This window comes from Salvelinus fontinalis, chromosome 32 (genome assembly GCF_029448725.1).
Source record: "Salvelinus fontinalis isolate EN_2023a chromosome 32, ASM2944872v1, whole genome shotgun sequence".
Taxonomy (NCBI): Eukaryota; Metazoa; Chordata; class Actinopteri; order Salmoniformes; family Salmonidae; genus Salvelinus; species Salvelinus fontinalis.
The window spans coordinates 2,934,330-2,953,322 of record NC_074696.1 but is presented as its reverse complement, the minus strand read 5'-3'; the positions used below and the strand labels follow the sequence as shown (position 1 = coordinate 2,953,322).

Below are 18,993 nucleotides of genomic sequence, written 5' to 3'. Positions count from 1 at the left end.
TACAGTCTGCTTTCTCTATGATTTGCTTGACCTTCACTTGAACTCTGTTGAACTCCGCATCCAGTAAATGAGTAGATAAAGCATGTCTGGTTGGAGAGGTGTATGCTGGGAGAAGAACATTCAGAAATCTCTTCCAATACACATTGCCTGTGAGCATCAGAGGTGAACCAGTTGCATACACAGCTCGAGCAAGACATCCATCAGCATTTCTCTGACTACGTTCCTCCATTGAGTCAAAAACACTTCTGATTCCAGGAGGACCATGAGCTGTTGCTATCGAAAATTCCGGAAATTTCCCGGAAAGTTTGACCCTTTGCAACACTATTAGTGACACATTATGTGATTTCAAAAGGGGTCTTTTCTCCATTCTGATTTGTTTTATACTGTTCAAGTCATTTCCTGCACTAATTTCAGATAATTTCCAAACTGTCACGTAGGTCTGAACGATATGGGCCTTATTTTTAACAACATTTTGCAATTTGACTTCGGTGAATTGTTGAAATAGAATGACTTTTTTTAAGTCCATAGAATATAATAGTGTGCACTTTGAATACAGTGTCTTGAGATAAAATGAAAATGCCAGGGAGGAGCCATTGTGACAAGGTAGAAACCAAAGTGTTGATAAGTATTTCCTAGGAAACCCTATAATCTGTGGCTACATGTAATGTCGTCTTAGCTACTTCATGTAGCCAACATTCTCGCTTCGCGTATTCCTCCGATTTAGAAGATACTGTTGCACACAAAACAACATGCAGATGTAGGTGTACACCGTCACTGGTATTATCAGGCTGTTTAGCTAGTTACGTTTGCTCTGACTCAATACACGTATTAGTAAGCGATTAGCATTAGCAGCTAAAAAGATTTAGGCCCAACTTGCTAAGATAGTAAACTGTTTCAGATGTAAGAAACAAACTAATAGTGTAAGAAACAAACTAATAGTGTAATTATAGAACACTAGTGGATTTATATTAACAAGCAAAGTGAAAACAGCATTGTTGTCATCAACATTGTTTCATGTGCTGCATTGACCAGAGACTGATTGGTCGAGGAACAACAAACGTGCTCCTTGAGTGACAGGGGGCGTGGCTAGGTCTGTGTGGAAATCGGCAAGAGAGCGGCAAGAGAGATCAGAGATGACTCATTTAGTAAACTATAAACATTTACGTTACACACAGCGTATCACATTTAACAAACCAAACAGTCAAATACCGTTATAGAAGGTAAAATATAAAACCCAAACCGGTCCACGCATCAATACCTGTATATAGTAAAACACAGTGTACTGCTCAGACAGTGTAGTGTCCAGAGCTCCTGGAAGGTGTTGGAAGGTGCCGGGGGAAGAAACTCACCGATCTGTTTACGGTACTGATCGACCGGGGCCATTGTAGCGCTTGCATCTTTCCTCCCCATCCTCACCTGGGAAGAAGAAGAGAAGAGTTCTGAGGACAGAAAATAGGCCTACAGCTAAATATTACATGCTTCTGGAATACAAAATCTTTAATAATCAACTGTGGTATTGTATCAAAGCTCTTAGGCCTATACACAGTACTGTTTTACATCAATACTCTGTTTTAGGGATATATATATCGTTTTTCTATCGTTTCATATTATGCTCTACCGTTTATTTCGTTGTGTTGCAAATCACACTCTACGCCAAACTTTTTGTCAATTGGACGTCGCTTTGCGTTCTTCCACACGTGTTGTGTAGAAAGAAATTTGCAACACAAACAAACAAACAAACATGGAGAGTGAACGTGACACAGAGCACAGAGACATTCCCTAAAAAGAGGGGCTACTTTGGTCACATGGACGTGGTTTGGGTATGACACGGACCAGAAAACTGTCCCCCTGCAAAATATGCTGCAGGCAGGTCCAGAAAATGTGTATATGTGTATATTGTGATATGTATCGTTATATGAAATGAGCTATAATCAGGACATGAGATTTTGGCCATGTCCCCCAGCACTACTCTAAGATCTGGGGGGAAAAAGACAAAGGTCAGGAGTGTTTCTGATGGCATCTAAAATCCCTCTGACCTATTCTCTCTGAAAACAATCCAACTATTGGACCTTTAAAACCCTCCAAACATTCAGTGTTCTGCAGCAGAAGACATCCTCAGTGAAGAGAGAAAAGAATGATTAGAATTGTAAAAAAAAATGAAAGTAAAAGTTTTATTAAAATAAAATGTTAAATGTCTAAGAAACAGGTGTAATATGAAATGCTTACTTCCCGATAATGCCCCCCAAAAATAAAAATAAAAGAAATCTATATACACAATGAATAAGGATAACATGGCTATATACAAGGGGTACCAGTACAGAGTCAATGTGCAGGGGTAGATACAGTGTATTTGGAAAGTATTCAGATCCCTTGACGTTTTCCACATTTTGTTATGTTACAGCCTTTTCTAAAATTGATAAAGCAAAAACAGTTAGGAGAAAAACAGCGGGTCAGAAGTTTACATACACTCAATAAGTATTTGGTAGCATTGCCTTTAAATTGTTTAACTTGGGTCGAACGTGTCGGGTAGCCTTCCACAAGCTTCCCACAATGAGTTGGGTGAATTTTGGCCCATTCCTCCTGACAGAGCTGGTGTAACCGAGTCAGGTTTGTAGTCCTACTTGCTCGCAAACGCTTTTTCAGTTCTGCCCACAATATTTCTATAGGATTGAGTTCAAGGGTTTGCGATGGCCACTCCAATACCTTCACTTTGTTGTCCTTAAGCCATTTTGCCACAAATTTGGAAGTATGCTTGGGGTCATTGTCCAATGTGAAGACCCATTTGGAACCAAGCTTTAACTTCCTGACTGATGTCTTGAGATGTTGCTTCAATATATCCACATAATTTTCCTGCCTCATGAAGCCAGTCCCTCCTGCAGCAAAGCAACCCCACAACATGATGCTGCCACCCCCGTGCATCACAGCTGGGATGGTGTTCTTCGGCTTGCAAGCATCCCCCTTTTTCCTCCAAACATAGAGATGGTCATTATGGCCAAACAGTTCTATTTTTGTTTCATCAGACCAGAAGACATTTCTCCAAAAAGTACGATCTTTGTCCCCATGTGCAGTTGCAAACCGTAGTCTGGCTTTTTTATGGTGGTTTTGGAGCAGTGGCTTCTTCCTTGCTGAGCGGCCTTTCAGGTTATGTCGATATAGGACTCGTTTTACTGTGGATATAGATACTTTTGTACCTGTTTCCTCCAGGATCTTCACAAGGTCCTTTGCTGTTGTTCTGGGATTGATTTGAACTTTTCACACCAAAGTACGTTCATCTCTAGGAGACAGAACGCGTCTCGTTCCTGAGCGGTATGACGGCTGTGTGGTCCCATGTTGTTTATACTTGCGTATTATTGTTTGTACAGATGAACGTGGTACCTTCAGGCATTTGGAAATTGCTCCCAAGGATGAACCAGACTTGTGGAGGTCAACCATTTTTCTTCTGAGGTCTTGGCTGATTTCTTTAGATTTTCTGGTCAGAATTGAAGGATGGCGCTAAATACAGGGAAGTTCTTGAGGGAAACCTGTTTCAGTCTTCCAGAGATTTGAGACTGGGACGGAGATTCACCTTCCAGCAGGACAATGACCCTAAGCATACTGCTAAAGCAACACTCGAGTGGTTTAAGGGGAAACATTTAAATGTCTTGGAACGGCCTAGTCAAAGCACAGACCTCAATCCGATTGAGAATCTGTGGTATGACTTAAAGATTGCTGTACACCAGCAGAACCCATCCAACTTGAAGGAGCTGGAGCAGTTTTTCCTTGAAGAATGGGCAAAAATCCCAGTGGCTGGATGTGCCAAGCTTATAGAGATAAACCAAGAGACTTGCAGCTGTAATTGCTGCAAAAGGTGGCTCTACAAAGTAGACTTCGGAGGGTGAATAGTTATGCACGCTCAAGTTCAGTTTTTTTTGTCTTATTTCTTGTTTGTTTCACAACAATAATAAAAAAAAAATGGTATCTTCAAAGTGGTGGGCATGTTGTGTAAATCAAATGATACAAACCCCCCCCCCCCAAAAAAAAAATCTATTTTAATTCCAGGTTGTAAGGCAACAAAATAGGAAGGGAGGGTGAATACTTTCGCAAGCCACTGTGTAGACAGGTGTGCCTTTCCAAATCATGTCCAATCAATTGAATTTACCACAGATGGACTCCAATCAAGTTGTAGAAACATCTCAAGGATGATCAATGGAAACAGGATGTACCTGAGCTCAATTTCTATTCTAATACCTGAGGGAATGAATGAATACTTATGTATACTTATGTATAAGGTGTTTTTATTTTCAATACATTTGCAAAAATATTCTAAAAACCTGTTTTCGCTTTGTCATTATAGGGTATTGTGTGTAGATTGCTGAGGAAAATGTGATTTAATCCATTATCGATAATAATATCGAGATTATCTGTAACGTGACAAAATGTGGATAAAGTCAAGGGGTCTGAATACTTTGAAGGATCTGTACATTTAAATACTTTTTTAAATTTTACAGGGCTGATGTTGCTTGGGAGAGAGCAGCAGACTGAGGATCAGTCTCAGCAGAGGGAGAGAGCAGCAGACCGAGGGTCCGTCTCAGCGGAGGGAGAGAGCAGCAGACTGAGGGTCTCAGCAGAGGGTGAGAACAGCAGACTGAGGGTCAGTCTCAGCGGAGGGAGAGAGCAGCAGACCGAGGGTCCGTCTCAGCGGAGGGAGAGAGCAGCAGACTGAGGGTCTCAGCAGAGGGTGAGAACAGCAGACTGAGGGTCAGTCTCAGCGGAGGGAGAGAGCAGCAGACTGAGGGTCCGTCTCAGCAGAGGGAGAGAGCAGCAGACTGAGGGTCCGTCTCAGCAGAGGGAGAGAGCAGCAGACTGAGGGTCCGTCTCAGCAGAGGGAGAGAGCAGCAGACTGAGGGTCCGTCTCAGCGGATGGAGAGAGCTGCAGACTGAGGGTCAGTCTCAGCAGAGGGAGAGAGCAGCAGACCGAGGGTCCGTCTCAGCGGAGGGAGAGAGCAGCAGACTGAGGGTCCGTCTCAGCAGAGGGAGAGAGCAGCAGACTGAGGGTCCGTCTCAGCAGAGGTATGAGAGCAGCAGACTGAGGGTCAGTCTCAGAGGAGGGAGAGAGCAGCAGACTGAGGGTCAGTCTCAGAGGAGGGAGAGAGCAGCAGACTGAGGGTCAGTCTCAGAGGAGGGAGAGAGCAGCAGACTGAGGGTCAGTCTCAGAGGAGGGAGAGAGGAGCAGACTGAGGGTCTGTCTCAGCAGAGGGAGAGAGCAGCAGACCGAGGGTCCGTCTCAGCGGAGGGAGAGAGCAGCAGACTGAGGGTCAGTCTCAGCGGAGGGAGAGAGCAGCAGACTGAGGGTCCGTCTCAGCAGAGGGAGAGAGCAGCAGACTGAGGGTCCGTCTCAGCAGAGGGAGAGAGCAGCAGACTGAGGGTCTGTCTCAGCAGAGGTATGAGAGCAGCAGACTGAGGGTCAGTCTCAGAGGAGGGAGAGAGCAGCAGACTGAGGGTCAGTCTCAGAGGAGGGAGAGAGCAGCAGACTGAGGGTCAGTCTCAGAGGAGGGAGAGAGCAGCAGACTGAGGGTCTCAGCAGAGGGTGAGAACAGCAGACTGAGGGTCAGTCTCAGCGGAGGGAGAGAGCAGCAGACCGAGGGTCCGTCTCAGCGGAGGGAGAGAGCAGCAGACTGAGGGTCTCAGCAGAGGGTGAGAACAGCAGACTGAGGGTCAGTCTCAGCGGAGGGAGAGAGCAGCAGACTGAGGGTCCGTCTCAGCAGAGGGAGAGAGCAGCAGACTGAGGGTCCGTCTCAGCAGAGGGAGAGAGCAGCAGACTGAGGGTCCGTCTCAGCGGAGGGAGAGAGCAGCAGACCGAGGGTCCGTCTCAGCAGAGGTATGAGAGCAGCAGACTGAGGGTCAGTCTCAGCGGAGGGAGAGAGCAGCAGACTGAGGGTCAGTCTCAGCGGATGGAGAGAGCTGCAGACTGAGGGTCAGTCTCAGCAGAGGGAGAGAGCAGCAGACCGAGGGTCCGTCTCAGCGGAGGGAGAGAGCAGCAGACTGAGGGTCCGTCTCAGCAGAGGGAGAGAGCAGCAGACTGAGGGTCCGTCTCAGCAGAGGTATGAGAGCAGCAGACTGAGGGTCAGTCTCAGAGGAGGGAGAGAGCAGCAGACTGAGGGTCAGTCTCAGAGGAGGGAGAGAGCAGCAGACTGAGGGTCAGTCTCAGAGGAGGGAGAGAGCAGCAGACTGAGGGTCAGTCTCAGAGGAGGGAGAGAGGAGCAGACTGAGGGTCTGTCTCAGCAGAGGGAGAGAGCAGCAGACCGAGGGTCCGTCTCAGCGGAGGGAGAGAGCAGCAGACTGAGGGTCAGTCTCAGCGGAGGGAGAGAGCAGCAGACTGAGGGTCCGTCTCAGCAGAGGGAGAGAGCAGCAGACTGAGGGTCCGTCTCAGCAGAGGGAGAGAGCAGCAGACTGAGGGTCTGTCTCAGCAGAGGTATGAGAGCAGCAGACTGAGGGTCAGTCTCAGAGGAGGGAGAGAGCAGCAGACTGAGGGTCAGTCTCAGAGGAGGGAGAGAGCAGCAGACTGAGGGTCAGTCTCAGAGGAGGGAGAGAGCAGCAGACTGAGGGTCTCAGCAGAGGGTGAGAACAGCAGACTGAGGGTCAGTCTCAGCGGAGGGAGAGAGCAGCAGACCGAGGGTCCGTCTCAGCGGAGGGAGAGAGCAGCAGACTGAGGGTCTCAGCAGAGGGTGAGAACAGCAGACTGAGGGTCAGTCTCAGCGGAGGGAGAGAGCAGCAGACTGAGGGTCCGTCTCAGCAGAGGGAGAGAGCAGCAGACTGAGGGTCCGTCTCAGCAGAGGGAGAGAGCAGCAGACTGAGGGTCCGTCTCAGCGGAGGGAGAGAGCAGCAGACCGAGGGTCCGTCTCAGCAGAGGTATGAGAGCAGCAGACTGAGGGTCAGTCTCAGCGGAGGGAGAGAGCAGCAGACTGAGGGTCAGTCTCAGCGGATGGAGAGAGCTGCAGACTGAGGGTCAGTCTCAGCAGAGGGAGAGAGCAGCAGACCGAGGGTCCGTCTCAGCGGAGGGAGAGAGCAGCAGACTGAGGGTCCGTCTCAGCAGAGGGAGAGAGCAGCAGACTGAGGGTCCGTCTCAGCAGAGGTATGAGAGCAGCAGACTGAGGGTCAGTCTCAGAGGAGGGAGAGAGCAGCAGACTGAGGGTCAGTCTCAGAGGAGGGAGAGAGCAGCAGACTGAGGGTCAGTCTCAGAGGAGGGAGAGAGCAGCAGACTGAGGGTCAGTCTCAGAGGAGGGAGAGAGGAGCAGACTGAGGGTCTGTCTCAGCAGAGGGAGAGAGCAGCAGACCGAGGGTCCGTCTCAGCGGAGGGAGAGAGCAGCAGACTGAGGGTCAGTCTCAGCGGAGGGAGAGAGCAGCAGACTGAGGGTCCGTCTCAGCAGAGGGAGAGAGCAGCAGACTGAGGGTCCGTCTCAGCAGAGGGAGAGAGCAGCAGACTGAGGGTCTGTCTCAGCAGAGGTATGAGAGCAGCAGACTGAGGGTCAGTCTCAGAGGAGGGAGAGAGCAGCAGACTGAGGGTCAGTCTCAGAGGAGGGAGAGAGCAGCAGACTGAGGGTCAGTCTCAGAGGAGGGAGAGAGCAGCAGACTGAGGGTCTGTCTCAGCAGAGGGAGAGAGCAGCAGACCGAGGGTCCGTCTCAGCAGAGGGAGAGAGCAGCAGACTGAGGGTCCGTCTCAGCAGAGGGAGAGAGCAGCAGACTGAGGGTCCGTCTCAGCAGAGGGAGAGAGCAGCAGACCGAGGGTCCGTCTCAGCGGAGGGAGAGAGCAGCAGACCGAGGGTCCGTCTCAGCAGAGGGAGAGAGCAGCAGACTGAGGGTCAGTCTCAGCAGAGGGAGAGAGCAGCAGACCGAGGGTCCGTCTCAGCAGAGGTATGAGAGCAGCAGACTGAGGGTCAGTCTCAGCGGAGGGAGAGAGCAGCAGACTGAGGGTCCGTCTCAGCAGAGGTATGAGAGCAGCAGACTGAGGGTCAGTCTCAGCGGAGGGAGAGAGCAGCAGACCGAGGGTCCGTCTCAGCAGAGGTATGAGAGCAGCAGACTGAGGGTCAGTCTCAGCAGAGGGTCCGTCTCAGCGGAGGGAGAGAGCAGCAGACTGATGGTCCGTCTCAGCGGAGGGAGAGAGCAGCAGACTGATGGTCAGTCTCAGAGGAGGGAGAGAGCAGCAGACCGAGGGTCCGTCTCAGCAGAGGTATGAGAGCAGCAGACTGAGGGTCAGTCTCAGCGGAGGGAGAGAGCAGCAGACTGATGGTCCGTCTCAGCGGAGGGAGAGAGCAGCAGACTGATGGTCCGTCTCAGCGGAGGGAGAGAGCAGCAAACTGAGGGTCTCAGCAGAGGGAGAGAGCAGCAGACTGAGGATCCGTCTCAGCAGAGGGAGAGAGCAGCAGACCGAGGATCCGTCTCAGCAGAGGGAGAGAGCAGCAGACCGAGGATCCGTCTCAGCGGAGGGAGAGAGCAGCAGACCGAGGGTCCGTCTCAGCGGAGGGAGAGAGCAGCAGACCGAGGGTCCGTCTCAGCGGAGGGAGAGAGCAGCAGACTGAGGGTCCGTCTCAGCAGAGGGAGAGAGCAGCAGACTGAGGGTCTGTCTCAGCGGAGGGAGAGAGCAGCAGACTGAGGGTCTGTCTCAGCGGAGGGAGAGAGCAGCAAACTGAGGGTCCGTCTCAGCAGAGGGAGAGAGCAGCAGACTGAGGGTCCGTCTCAGCGGAGGGAGAGAGCAGCAGACTGAGGGTCAGTCTCAGCGGAGGGAGAGAGCAGCAGACTGAGGGTCTGTCTCAGCGGAGGGAGAGAGCAGCAGACTGAGGGTCCGTCTCAGCGGAGGGAGAGAGCAGCAGACTGAGGGTCAGTCTCAGCGGAGGGAGAGAGCAGCAGACTGATGGTCAGTCTCAGTGGAGGGAGAGAGTAGCAGACTGATGTTCAGTCTCAGCGGAGGGAGAGAGCAGCAGACTGAGGGTCAGTCTCAGCAGAGGGAGAGAGCAGCAGACTGAGGGTCAGTCTCAGCAGAGGGAGAGAGCAGCAGACTGAGGGTCAGTCTCAGCGGAGGGAGAGAGCAGTAGACTGAGGGTCCGTCTCAGCAGAGGGAGAGAGCAGCAGACTGAGGGTCAGTCTCAGCAGAGGGAGAGAGCAGCAGACTGAGGGTCCGTCTCTCTACATCCCTCCACTCTCCCTTTCCTCCACTGACCATAGACACAGTCTTCCAGGTAATGGCGAAACTCAAGTCACACCACATTATATCTGCCTCATGCACAAATTCATGTTGTTATTCCTATGAACAGGGAAAGTGAAATATTCCTGGATATTAAAAAAGACCCAAGCCTCTAATAATAACAGCACAAGCCTATAGACACTCTCATTACTGCTGCAGTGCTTGTTGTAGCACTGAGTGCAAATAGGAAGAACGTGCATTTTATGGCTTATAAAAAAGTGTTGAATACAAAGTGTTGACAAGGAACTTAAACATGAACACATACATAAAAACAGCAGCTCTTTGCTGTATTCGTTGACAGTCTCTCGCTAGTCATGTTTTTAAACATTTAAAAATCTTTTATGACTGCTACGTTACTGCAGACGAGGTCATCTGAGCCATCCGATTGGTCAGCGGTAGGTCTATAGTGTACTTGATTTGCTCTCTGTGCCCGCCGGGAAAGCAGAGTTTGTACCTTCAAAACACATGAGTGTTCAAAATGGCAACAGTTCGCCTACTAGCGCACAGGGAATCGGGTACACTTACCGCCAACAGCCCGAAAATAATACAACAACAAAAATGAGCAACACTACGCTTTATCGTTGTTTTTTTACAGAAATGTTTGGCGATCGACAAGGAATGCCTTGGAGATGGACCAGTCGTGATCGACCGGTTGGTGACCACTGCTGAGTGAAGTTCATCCTCCTCCTCCTCCTCCTCTCTGCAGTCTCGGGGACACTGCAGGCGCACTCAGCTTAGAGGTACATTGCTGACTGAAGTGGTGAACTCCTCAATGCCATTGGATGAATCCCGGAACATGTCCCAGTCTGTGCTAGTGAAACAGTCCTGTAGATTAGCATCTGCTTCATCTGACCACTTCCGTACGTGTCACTGGTACTTCCTGTTTGAGTTTTTGCTTGAAAGCAGGAAGATTGGCTAATCTGAACATAAATCTAAAGGAGGGCGAGGGAAAACCTTTTTCTGAGTTTCTGTGTTGAGTAAAGGGGATCTTTGAGTTGTCTCTATCTGCACAGGTGACACGCTGGCAAAAATAACTTAAAACAGTTTTATTTAATTATTCTGTTTTGGGAGGAGTGGAGGTAGATTATAGACGTGTTCAGGGAATAAGAGCGGCTCCCTCTATGTCCCGCTAGATAGTACACTACTTCTATCCAGATCCCCATGATGCACTAGGGAATAGGGTGCCATATGGGCCTCAGACTGAATTAACATATTTATATTATATTTAAGTCATTTAGCAGACGCTCTTATCCAGAGCGACTTGCCTAGTTAAATAAAGGTTAAATGTAAGTCAGTTAAGAACAAACTCTTATTTTCAATGACGGCCTAGGAACAGTGGGTTAACTGCCTTGTTCAGGGGCAGAACGACAGATTTGTACCTTGTCAGCTCGGGGATTTGAACTTGCAACCTTTCGGTTACTGGCCCAACGCTCTAACCACTAGGCTACCCTGCCCCCCCAACATGTTCAAGAAGCGCTCACTGGGAAAAAGGAGACTAAAGTAGCATCCCAAATGGCACCCTGCTCCCTACTTAGTGCACTACTTGTCAAAACTAGTGCACTATAGAGGGAGTAGAGTGCCATTTGGGACGCAGCCTAAAACTCAGTACCTACTATATAGGGACTACTGTTAAAAACCCATCTCAAAGCATGCGCTCCAGCAGGTATATTTCACTGGTCACCCCCAAAGCCAATTCCTCCTTTGGTCACCTTTCCTTCCAGTTCTCTGCTGCCAATGACTGGAACGAACTGCAAAAATCACTGCAGCTGGAGACTCATATCTCGCTCATTAACTTTAAATCACCAGCTGTCAGAGCAGCTCACAGATCACTGCACCTGTACATAGCCCATCTGTACATAGCCCATCTGTAAATAGCCCATCCAACTACCTCATCCCCATACTGTATTTATTTATCTTGCTTCTTTGCACCCCAGTATCTCTACTTGCACATTAATCTTTTGCACGTCTACCATTCCAGTGTTTAATTGCTATATTGTAATTACTTCGCCACCATGGCCTATTTATTGCCTTACCTCCATTATCTTACCTCATTTGCTCACACTGTATATAGACTTTTTCTACTGTACGCTTGTTTATAGAGATCTATTGTGTTATTGACTGTACGTTTGTTTATTCCATGTGTAACTCTGTGTTGTTGTTTGTGTCGAACTGCTTTGCTTTGTCTTGGCCAGGTTGCAGTTGTAAATGAGAAATTGTTCTCAACTAGCCTACCTGGTTAAATAATGGTGAAATAAAATAAAGATATATATATATATATATATATATGGTCCTAGTCTGAAGAAGCCTGTAGGTGCTAACCCATTGCTTTGAAGACTGAGTAAACAAAAATGTTTGAGCGTCACAGAGAAAACAACTAGCACCTCCAGCTATACTAAGAAATAGGAGGAAATTCATTTTAAAACAAACCACATGTCCAGTACAGTGGGATTGGTAGATGAGGAAACAGCACTATGCCCTTATGCTTTAAACCACTATTTATAAATGTAAACCTGGACAAGGAGGACGTCAAATCCACAGCAGCCATTTATGACAGAATGTTGATAATAATAGTTTTATGTTGTCCCTATGCAGTGTCAACTACATATTGTACAACTCTTCAAAATGCATCTCCACTGCAACAGACAGGCTGAACTCAATAATTTAGCCGCACGTTCTGTGCACAATATCGAATGACTACACCCAAATACATATGCTACATTTGCGCACTTACCTACTCAGTAAGTCGAAATAATGTTGCTTATTCAAGATATCTCTGCATTCTCAGGTTGCCTGTCTGCAGTCCACACATGTAAGAGATAATTGACAGAGTTGCTGTATTTTGCACCAAATTCTCCCTAAAATGCCAACACATCACTTCCCCAATTATCATTTCCTGGTATTCCACGTCACCACTAATGATAGACAATTTAGCCCTCTAATCAGAGACGAGAATTTTCAGAATTGACCAATAGTAGAGTGGAAGGCGGGACTCACAGGCAACAACAAAAAACTATCGACATGCGCTTCCACTCATCACATAATTGTGTAGGAACGGCTAGGTAAGAAGCTATAGACTCATAAATAGTGAGCAGGACATTACTGACTCATAAATAGTGAGCAGGACATTACTAACCACAGTGGCACTCGTTTTAGGCTATCTGTAGTGCCTGTTTCTGTATAAATATATTAACATGAGCCTCTCCACACTTACCAGACTCGTCTGCTGCAGGCGCACGATCAGTCTTCTGACACTTGACCAACCAACAATCCCTTATCCTTACCGTGAAGGAAGAGACCGATTTAAAGGAGAAGGGACTGTATCTGTGGCTTATTTAGGAGAACATCACATCTGATTCTGTGCAATTTAACTAGGTTTGCAAAGATAAAATGAACTTTTAAATACATTAAAATATGGTAATAGTGTATTAAAATAGGGTTCAGATATTTGAATATTACACGTTTTGTTTGGATTAGCCAATTTAGTCATTACAATATTACAACTACCTTCTCAATAACTAACTACTGAATGAAATAAGAAATATTCCGATATGATTTGTAATTCGTATAGAGCTACTGAGCTATATCAGTAGGACCTACATGCTCATCAGATAATAGAAATCCCTTCTCTATATTTCTGTCCTTCTTTGTTTCATGATTTAACAGCAATTTACATGTCTCTTTGTTTACGGTGTTGACTGTTGTAACCTTCTAATTGCATCTGGCCCTTATTGCAGCCTGGCGCTGCGTGCAGATTACAGAGACTAAGCTTGCCACTGCTCGGAACTTATTGAAGTCTAAACTTGTGTCCCAATGGCACCCTATTCTATATTAATACAATATGGGCCCTGGTCATAAGTAGTGCACTATATGGGGAATAGGGTTCCATTTGGGGTGGAGATTCAAATGATTTCCTGCTCTCCCGTGGGTGGGCCATTACGCACGCTGCACAGCGGTAACTAATAGATCTCTTTATAATGTGTCTTGGCTAATGCTTTACTTACTGTGGTGGCTGACATCAATAGCGAGCGCTTTGACATCGCTGCAGATGGGACTACTGTAGGTTACTTGTACCAAGTGACATGTGTCAATGCTACAAGGCCTATTTGTTCTTGTCCTGTATGTGAAAGAAGGTCTGGAGGCTAGATTTAAAAATATATATATATAGTCTGTAATTTGAATGGGTTTTAAAAGGGTTTAAAATTGTTTTTTCAAGTGATGTGTCTGTGACATCAAAATTACATAAATGGACCTGCTATTAAATAGTGGCATGCTGTATATATTTTTTTATGTACACTGAGTGTACAAAACATTAGGAACACGTGCTCTTTCCATGACACTTGTTAAATCCTCTTCAATCAGTGTAGATGAAGGGAGGGGAGGAGACGGGTAAAATAAGGATTTTTAAGCCTTGAGACAATTGAAACATGGATTGTGTATGTGTGCCATTCAGAGTGTGAATGGACAAATGTAAAATATTGAATTGCCTTTGAACGGGGTACGGTAGTAGGTGCCAGGCGCATTGGTTTGTATCTAGGACTGCAACGCTGCAGGGGTTTTCACGCTTAGAATGGTCCACCGCCCAAAGGACATCCAGCCATCTTGATACAACTGTGGGAAGCGTTGGAGTCAACATGGGCCCAGCATCCCTGTGGAACGCTTTCGACACCTTGTAGAGTCCCATGCCCCGACAAACTGAGGCTGTTCTGAGGGCAAAAAGGCTTCCTCAATATTAGAAAGTTGTTCCTAATGTTGTGTAACATTAAAGACACCTTCCTGATATTGAGTTGAACCCAACCCTTTTTGGAGTTGGAAGTGGACTGAGTGGATTTGCTTGATGAGCAGTTATACGATATGGGCCCCACCGTTTACTGAAATACACAGATAGTCATTTAAAGTAGTTATATATTTCCCACGAGTCTGTATTTGTAAATGTGAAAATACATGACTTTCCAAATGGCACCCTATTCCCAACATAGTGCACTACTTTAGACAAGAGCACTATGGAACCCTATTCCCTATATAGTGCACTACTTTAGACCAGAGCCCTATGGAACCCTATTCCCTATATAGTGCACTACTTTAGACCAGAGCCCTATGGCACCCTATTCCCTATATAGTGCACTACTTTAGACCAGAGCCCTATGGCACCCTATTCCCTATATAGTGCACTACTTTAGACCAGAGCCCTATGGAACCCTATTCCCTATATAGTGCACTACTTTAGACCAGAGCCCTATGGCACCCTATTCCCTATATAGTGCACTACTTTAGACCAGAGCCCTATGGCACCCTATTCCCTATATAGTGCACTACTTTAGACCAGAGCCCTATGGAACATTATTCCCTATATAGTGCACTACTTTAGACCAGAGCCCTATGGAACCCTATTCCCTATATAGTGCACTAGTTTTGACCAGAGCTCAGTGCACTATATAGGGAATGCCATTTGGGACACACACTTAATGAAGACATACAGTGGGGAGAACAAGTATTTGACACACTGCCGATTTTGCAGGTTTTCCTACTTACAAAGCATGTAGAGGTCTGTACTTTTTATCATAGGTACACTTCAACTGCGAGAGATGGAATCTAAAACAAAAATCAAGAAAATCACATTGTATGATTTTTAAGTAGTTAATTAGCATTTAATACAGTCATTGAGTTTCAGTTTATTTTATTTTTACAGGGACAGTTGCACATTAATCAACGTTTCAGTAAAAGTGCCGGTTTTAGCCAGCCGGCTAATTTTCAACCGCAATCCCTGGGCAGGTTATTAAAAACAATTACGCTATAGACAATCATTGAGCAGTGAGCACACGCAGAGAAACATAGGACAAGCAAGACGTAGCATACAGACAGAGCAACATATAACAAGCAAGACGTAGCATACAGACAGAGCAACATAGAACAAGACGTAGCATACAGACAGAGCAACATAGAACAAGCTAGACATAGCATACAGACAGAGCAACATAGAACAAGCTAGACATAGCATACAGACAGAGCAACATAGAACAAGCATCACGTAGCATACAGACAGAGTAACAGAACAAAAAGCAGCAAGACAAAATTCATAAAAGCAACAAAGTGTTTCCACACCTCACAAGCTACAGACAACAGACAACATGGAAAGAGGTGATACACAGCTAGGGACCATGTTCACAAATCTGATTGACCTTTAGCCATGTCTTCGTGCATTTTGTGAAAGTGTGATATGTGGTGCAGTTATGTGTGTCTGATGGCAGTGTATTCCAGACATGGGAAGCTCTCACAGAGAAAACAGATTTACTAAAGGTGCTTTTCCTTTAAGGGAACTATACAGTCACCTCTCATGGCAGACCTTGTGGATCTGCTGCCATATGTTTGGGTTTTCTGTTTAACAAAAATACTGAGTGGAGGGGGAGCCAGGCCATTTAGGATCTTGAATACAAGACATGCGTCGGTGTATTGCACCAGATTTTCCCAACTCAGGAACTCATGCTTTCTGAGGATGTGACAGTGATGATGGCTATTGGGCTTCCTATCAAGCACTTTGAGAGCCTGTTTGTAGACAGACTGAATAGGTCTTACTGTTGTACAGCAAGCTTGGGCCCAACTAGTCAAGCAGTATGTTAAGTGGGGGACTATCATAGATTTGAAGTACAGTTTTGCTACCTCTGTAGTCAAACAATTTTGTATAAATCGGAAATTAGCTAGGTTGAATTTGGTTATCTGAATTACCTTTTTCACATGCTTTTTAAAAGAGAGGTTGGAATCAAGTATGATGCCAAGGTACTTAAAATCAGATACCACCTGGAGCTTCTCCCCTGATACACAGACATCTGGAGCTTCTCCCCTGACACACAGACATCTGGCTCAGTAACATCAGATACCAGCTGGAGCTTCTCCCCTGACACACAGACATCTGGCTCAGTAGCATCTGTTGCCCTCTTTGTGAAGAACATGCAAAGAGTTTTTTTTCACATTGAGATGCAAACACGAGTCACTGAGCCACTTTGTAACCTGGACCATTACAGTAGTGAGTCACTGAGCCACTTTGTAACCTGGACCATTACAGTAGTGAGTCACTGAGCCACTTTGTAACCTGGACCATTACAGTAGTGAGTCACTGAGCCACTGTGTGACCTGGACCATTACAGTAGTGAGTCACTTTGTAACCTGGACCATTACAGTAGTGAGTCACTGAGCCACTGTGTGACCTGGACCATTACAGTAGTGAGTCACTTTGTAACCTGGACCATTACAGTAGTGAGTCACTGAGCCACTTTGTAACCTGGACCATTACAGTAGTGAGTCACTGAGCCACTTTGTAACCTGGACCTTTTCAGTAGTGAGTTCTTGTGCAGCTTGTTGTTTGCTCTTTGCACATATATCACTGTATCATCTGCATACATTGAACTTCAGACCCAGTACAGACAGAAGGCAGATCGTTAATGTACAGGCTGAACAGGAGGGGCCCCAGTATTGACCCTTGGGGCACGCCCACATCATAGCTAAGAGTGGGCGACAGCTCATTGCTCACTGAGTTCTGCCTTCAAGGTATGATTTCATCCATCTCAAGGCATCGGGGGTAAAGTTGAACTTGGACAATTTTGTGATGAGAATCTCATGGTTAACAGTATCAAAAGCCTTCCTTAGGTCCAGAAACACAGCCCCAACAACGCCCCTTTTGTCCATCTTGGACTTCACATTTTCCAGAAGAAAGCAGTTGGCTGTTTCTGTGGAGTGTTTCGCTCTGAAGCCAAACTGCACGGAGTGTAATGTGAAGGGGCTGTTTTTGAGGTGGGCAATCTGTTATTCTGCTACACACTTTTCAACAACCTTTGACACCACAGGTAGTATACTAATGGTCCTGTAGTTACTCACGTCAGCAGGGCCGCCCGATTTAAAGATGGCCGTTATTATGGCCGACTTCCATACCCTTGGAAACACAACCAGACCAATAGATGTGTTGGTGACCTTAGTAATGGGGCCAATGAGTGACTCTTTGTAGTTTTTAAGAAAGGTAGAGTCCAGCCCAAAAACACATCTTTGGCTTTAGAGTTCTTTAGTGAGCTAATCACCTTGTCCACCTTTGACTCAGAAACCTCCCTTATGATGAAGACAGGTTGAGCATCATTTACTAGCACTTAGCCCAATAAACCAGTGGAGGGGTTCTGTGTCAGTACCCTGACAGAGTCAATAAAGTAGGAATTGAAGGCTATTGCTATTTCGACTGCATCCTGTGTTAGATTGTTATTCACCATGATTTCTAGTCTTTTTGCAGTGTTACTATGGTCTTTCCCTGTTAACTTTTTTAGATTCTCCCAGATCAATTTAGAATTTCCCTTTGCTTCACCAATTATGTTAATAAAAAAGTTTGCCTTGGCCTGTCTGATTTCTTTCAACACCTTATTTCTCAACATGAAAAACCTACGTCTGTCATGCTCTAATTTGGATCTTAGGGCTATTTTTAGTCATATACCAATATAGTCATGTACCAATACAGTCATGTACCAATGTAGTCATGTACCAATGCAGTCATGTACCAATACAGTCATGTACCAATGCAGTCATGTACCAATACAGTCATATACCAATACAGTAATGTACCAATACAGTCATGTACCAATACAGTCATGTACCAATACAGTCATGTACCAGTGCAGTAATGTACCAATGCAGTCATGTACCAATGCAGTAATGTACCAATACAGTCATGTACCAATACAGTCATGTACCAATGCAGTCATGTACCAATACAGTCATGTACCAGTGCAGTAATGTACCAATACAGTCATGTACCAATACAGTCATATACCAATGCAGTAATGTACCAATACAGTCATGTACCAATACAGTCATGTACCAATGCAGTCATGTACCAATGCAGTAATGTACCAATGCAGTCATGTACCAATGCAGTAATGTACCAATACAGTAATGTACCAGTGCAGTAATGTACCAATGCAGTAATGTACCAATACAGTCATGTACCAATACAGTCATGTACCAATGCAGTAATGTACCAATGCAGTAATGTACCAATACAGTCATGTACCAATACAGTAATGTACCAATGCAGTAATGTACCAGTGCAGTCATGTACCAATGCAGTAATGTACCAATACAGTCATGTACCAATGCAGTAATGTACCAATACAGTCATGTACCAATGCAGTAATGTACCAATGCAGTAATGTACCAGTGCAGTAATGTACCAATACAGTAATGTACCAGTGCAGTCATGTACCAATGCAGTAATGTACCAGTGCAGTCATGTACCAATGCAGTAATGTACCAGTGCAGTCATGTACCAATGCAGTAATGTACCAGTGCAGTAATGTACCAGTGCAGTAATGTACCAGTGCAGTAATGTACCAGTGCAGTCATGTACCAGTGCAGTCATGTACCAGTGCAGTAATGTACCAGTGCAGTAATGTACCAGTGCAGTAATGTACCAGTGCAGTAATGTACCAGTGCAGTAATGTACCAGTGCAGTAATGTACCAGTGCAGTAATGTACCAGTGCAGTAATGTACCAGTGCAGTAATGTACCAGTGCAGTAATGTACTGTACCTAGATGTGACAGAAACAAAACAACAGTTGATGTGTTCAAACTGAAGTTCGTCAGTGGAGGTAAATGACAGGCAGGCGATTTATCTTTATTAACACTCATCATCAGTACCCCTCCACGGCTTCTTCTCTCGCTCTCCCTCCATCCTTCTCTCTCTCTCTCGCTCCTTCTCCCTCTTTGTCATACACACTCTCTCTCCCCCTTCCCCCCACACTCTCCCT

General features: G+C 46.2%; 1 protein-coding gene across 8 annotated transcripts in view; it reads right to left on the bottom strand.

Annotated features, from left to right (window-relative positions):
* triqk (triple QxxK/R motif containing) overlaps positions 1-12,469 on the bottom strand; it is a 40,421-nt gene extending 27,952 nt beyond the window's left edge. Inside the window, exons 1-3 of one of the 8 annotated variants that reach the window (XM_055893217.1) lie at positions 12,429-12,457; positions 11,949-12,011; positions 1,350-1,416 (exon numbers count right to left, since the gene is read on the bottom strand). In XM_055893217.1, coding sequence (XP_055749192.1) covers positions 1,350-1,410 — 61 coding nt within the window. In that variant the 5' untranslated portion in view covers positions 1,411-1,416; positions 11,949-12,011; positions 12,429-12,457. Of the gene's footprint in view, positions 1-1,349; positions 1,440-10,830; positions 10,906-11,948; positions 12,130-12,428 lie in introns of those variants that run through there. The other 7 variants (XM_055893221.1, XM_055893220.1, XM_055893225.1 and 4 more) reach the window with 7 other exon arrangements.
* Positions 12,470-18,993: the final 6,524 nt, after the last annotated feature.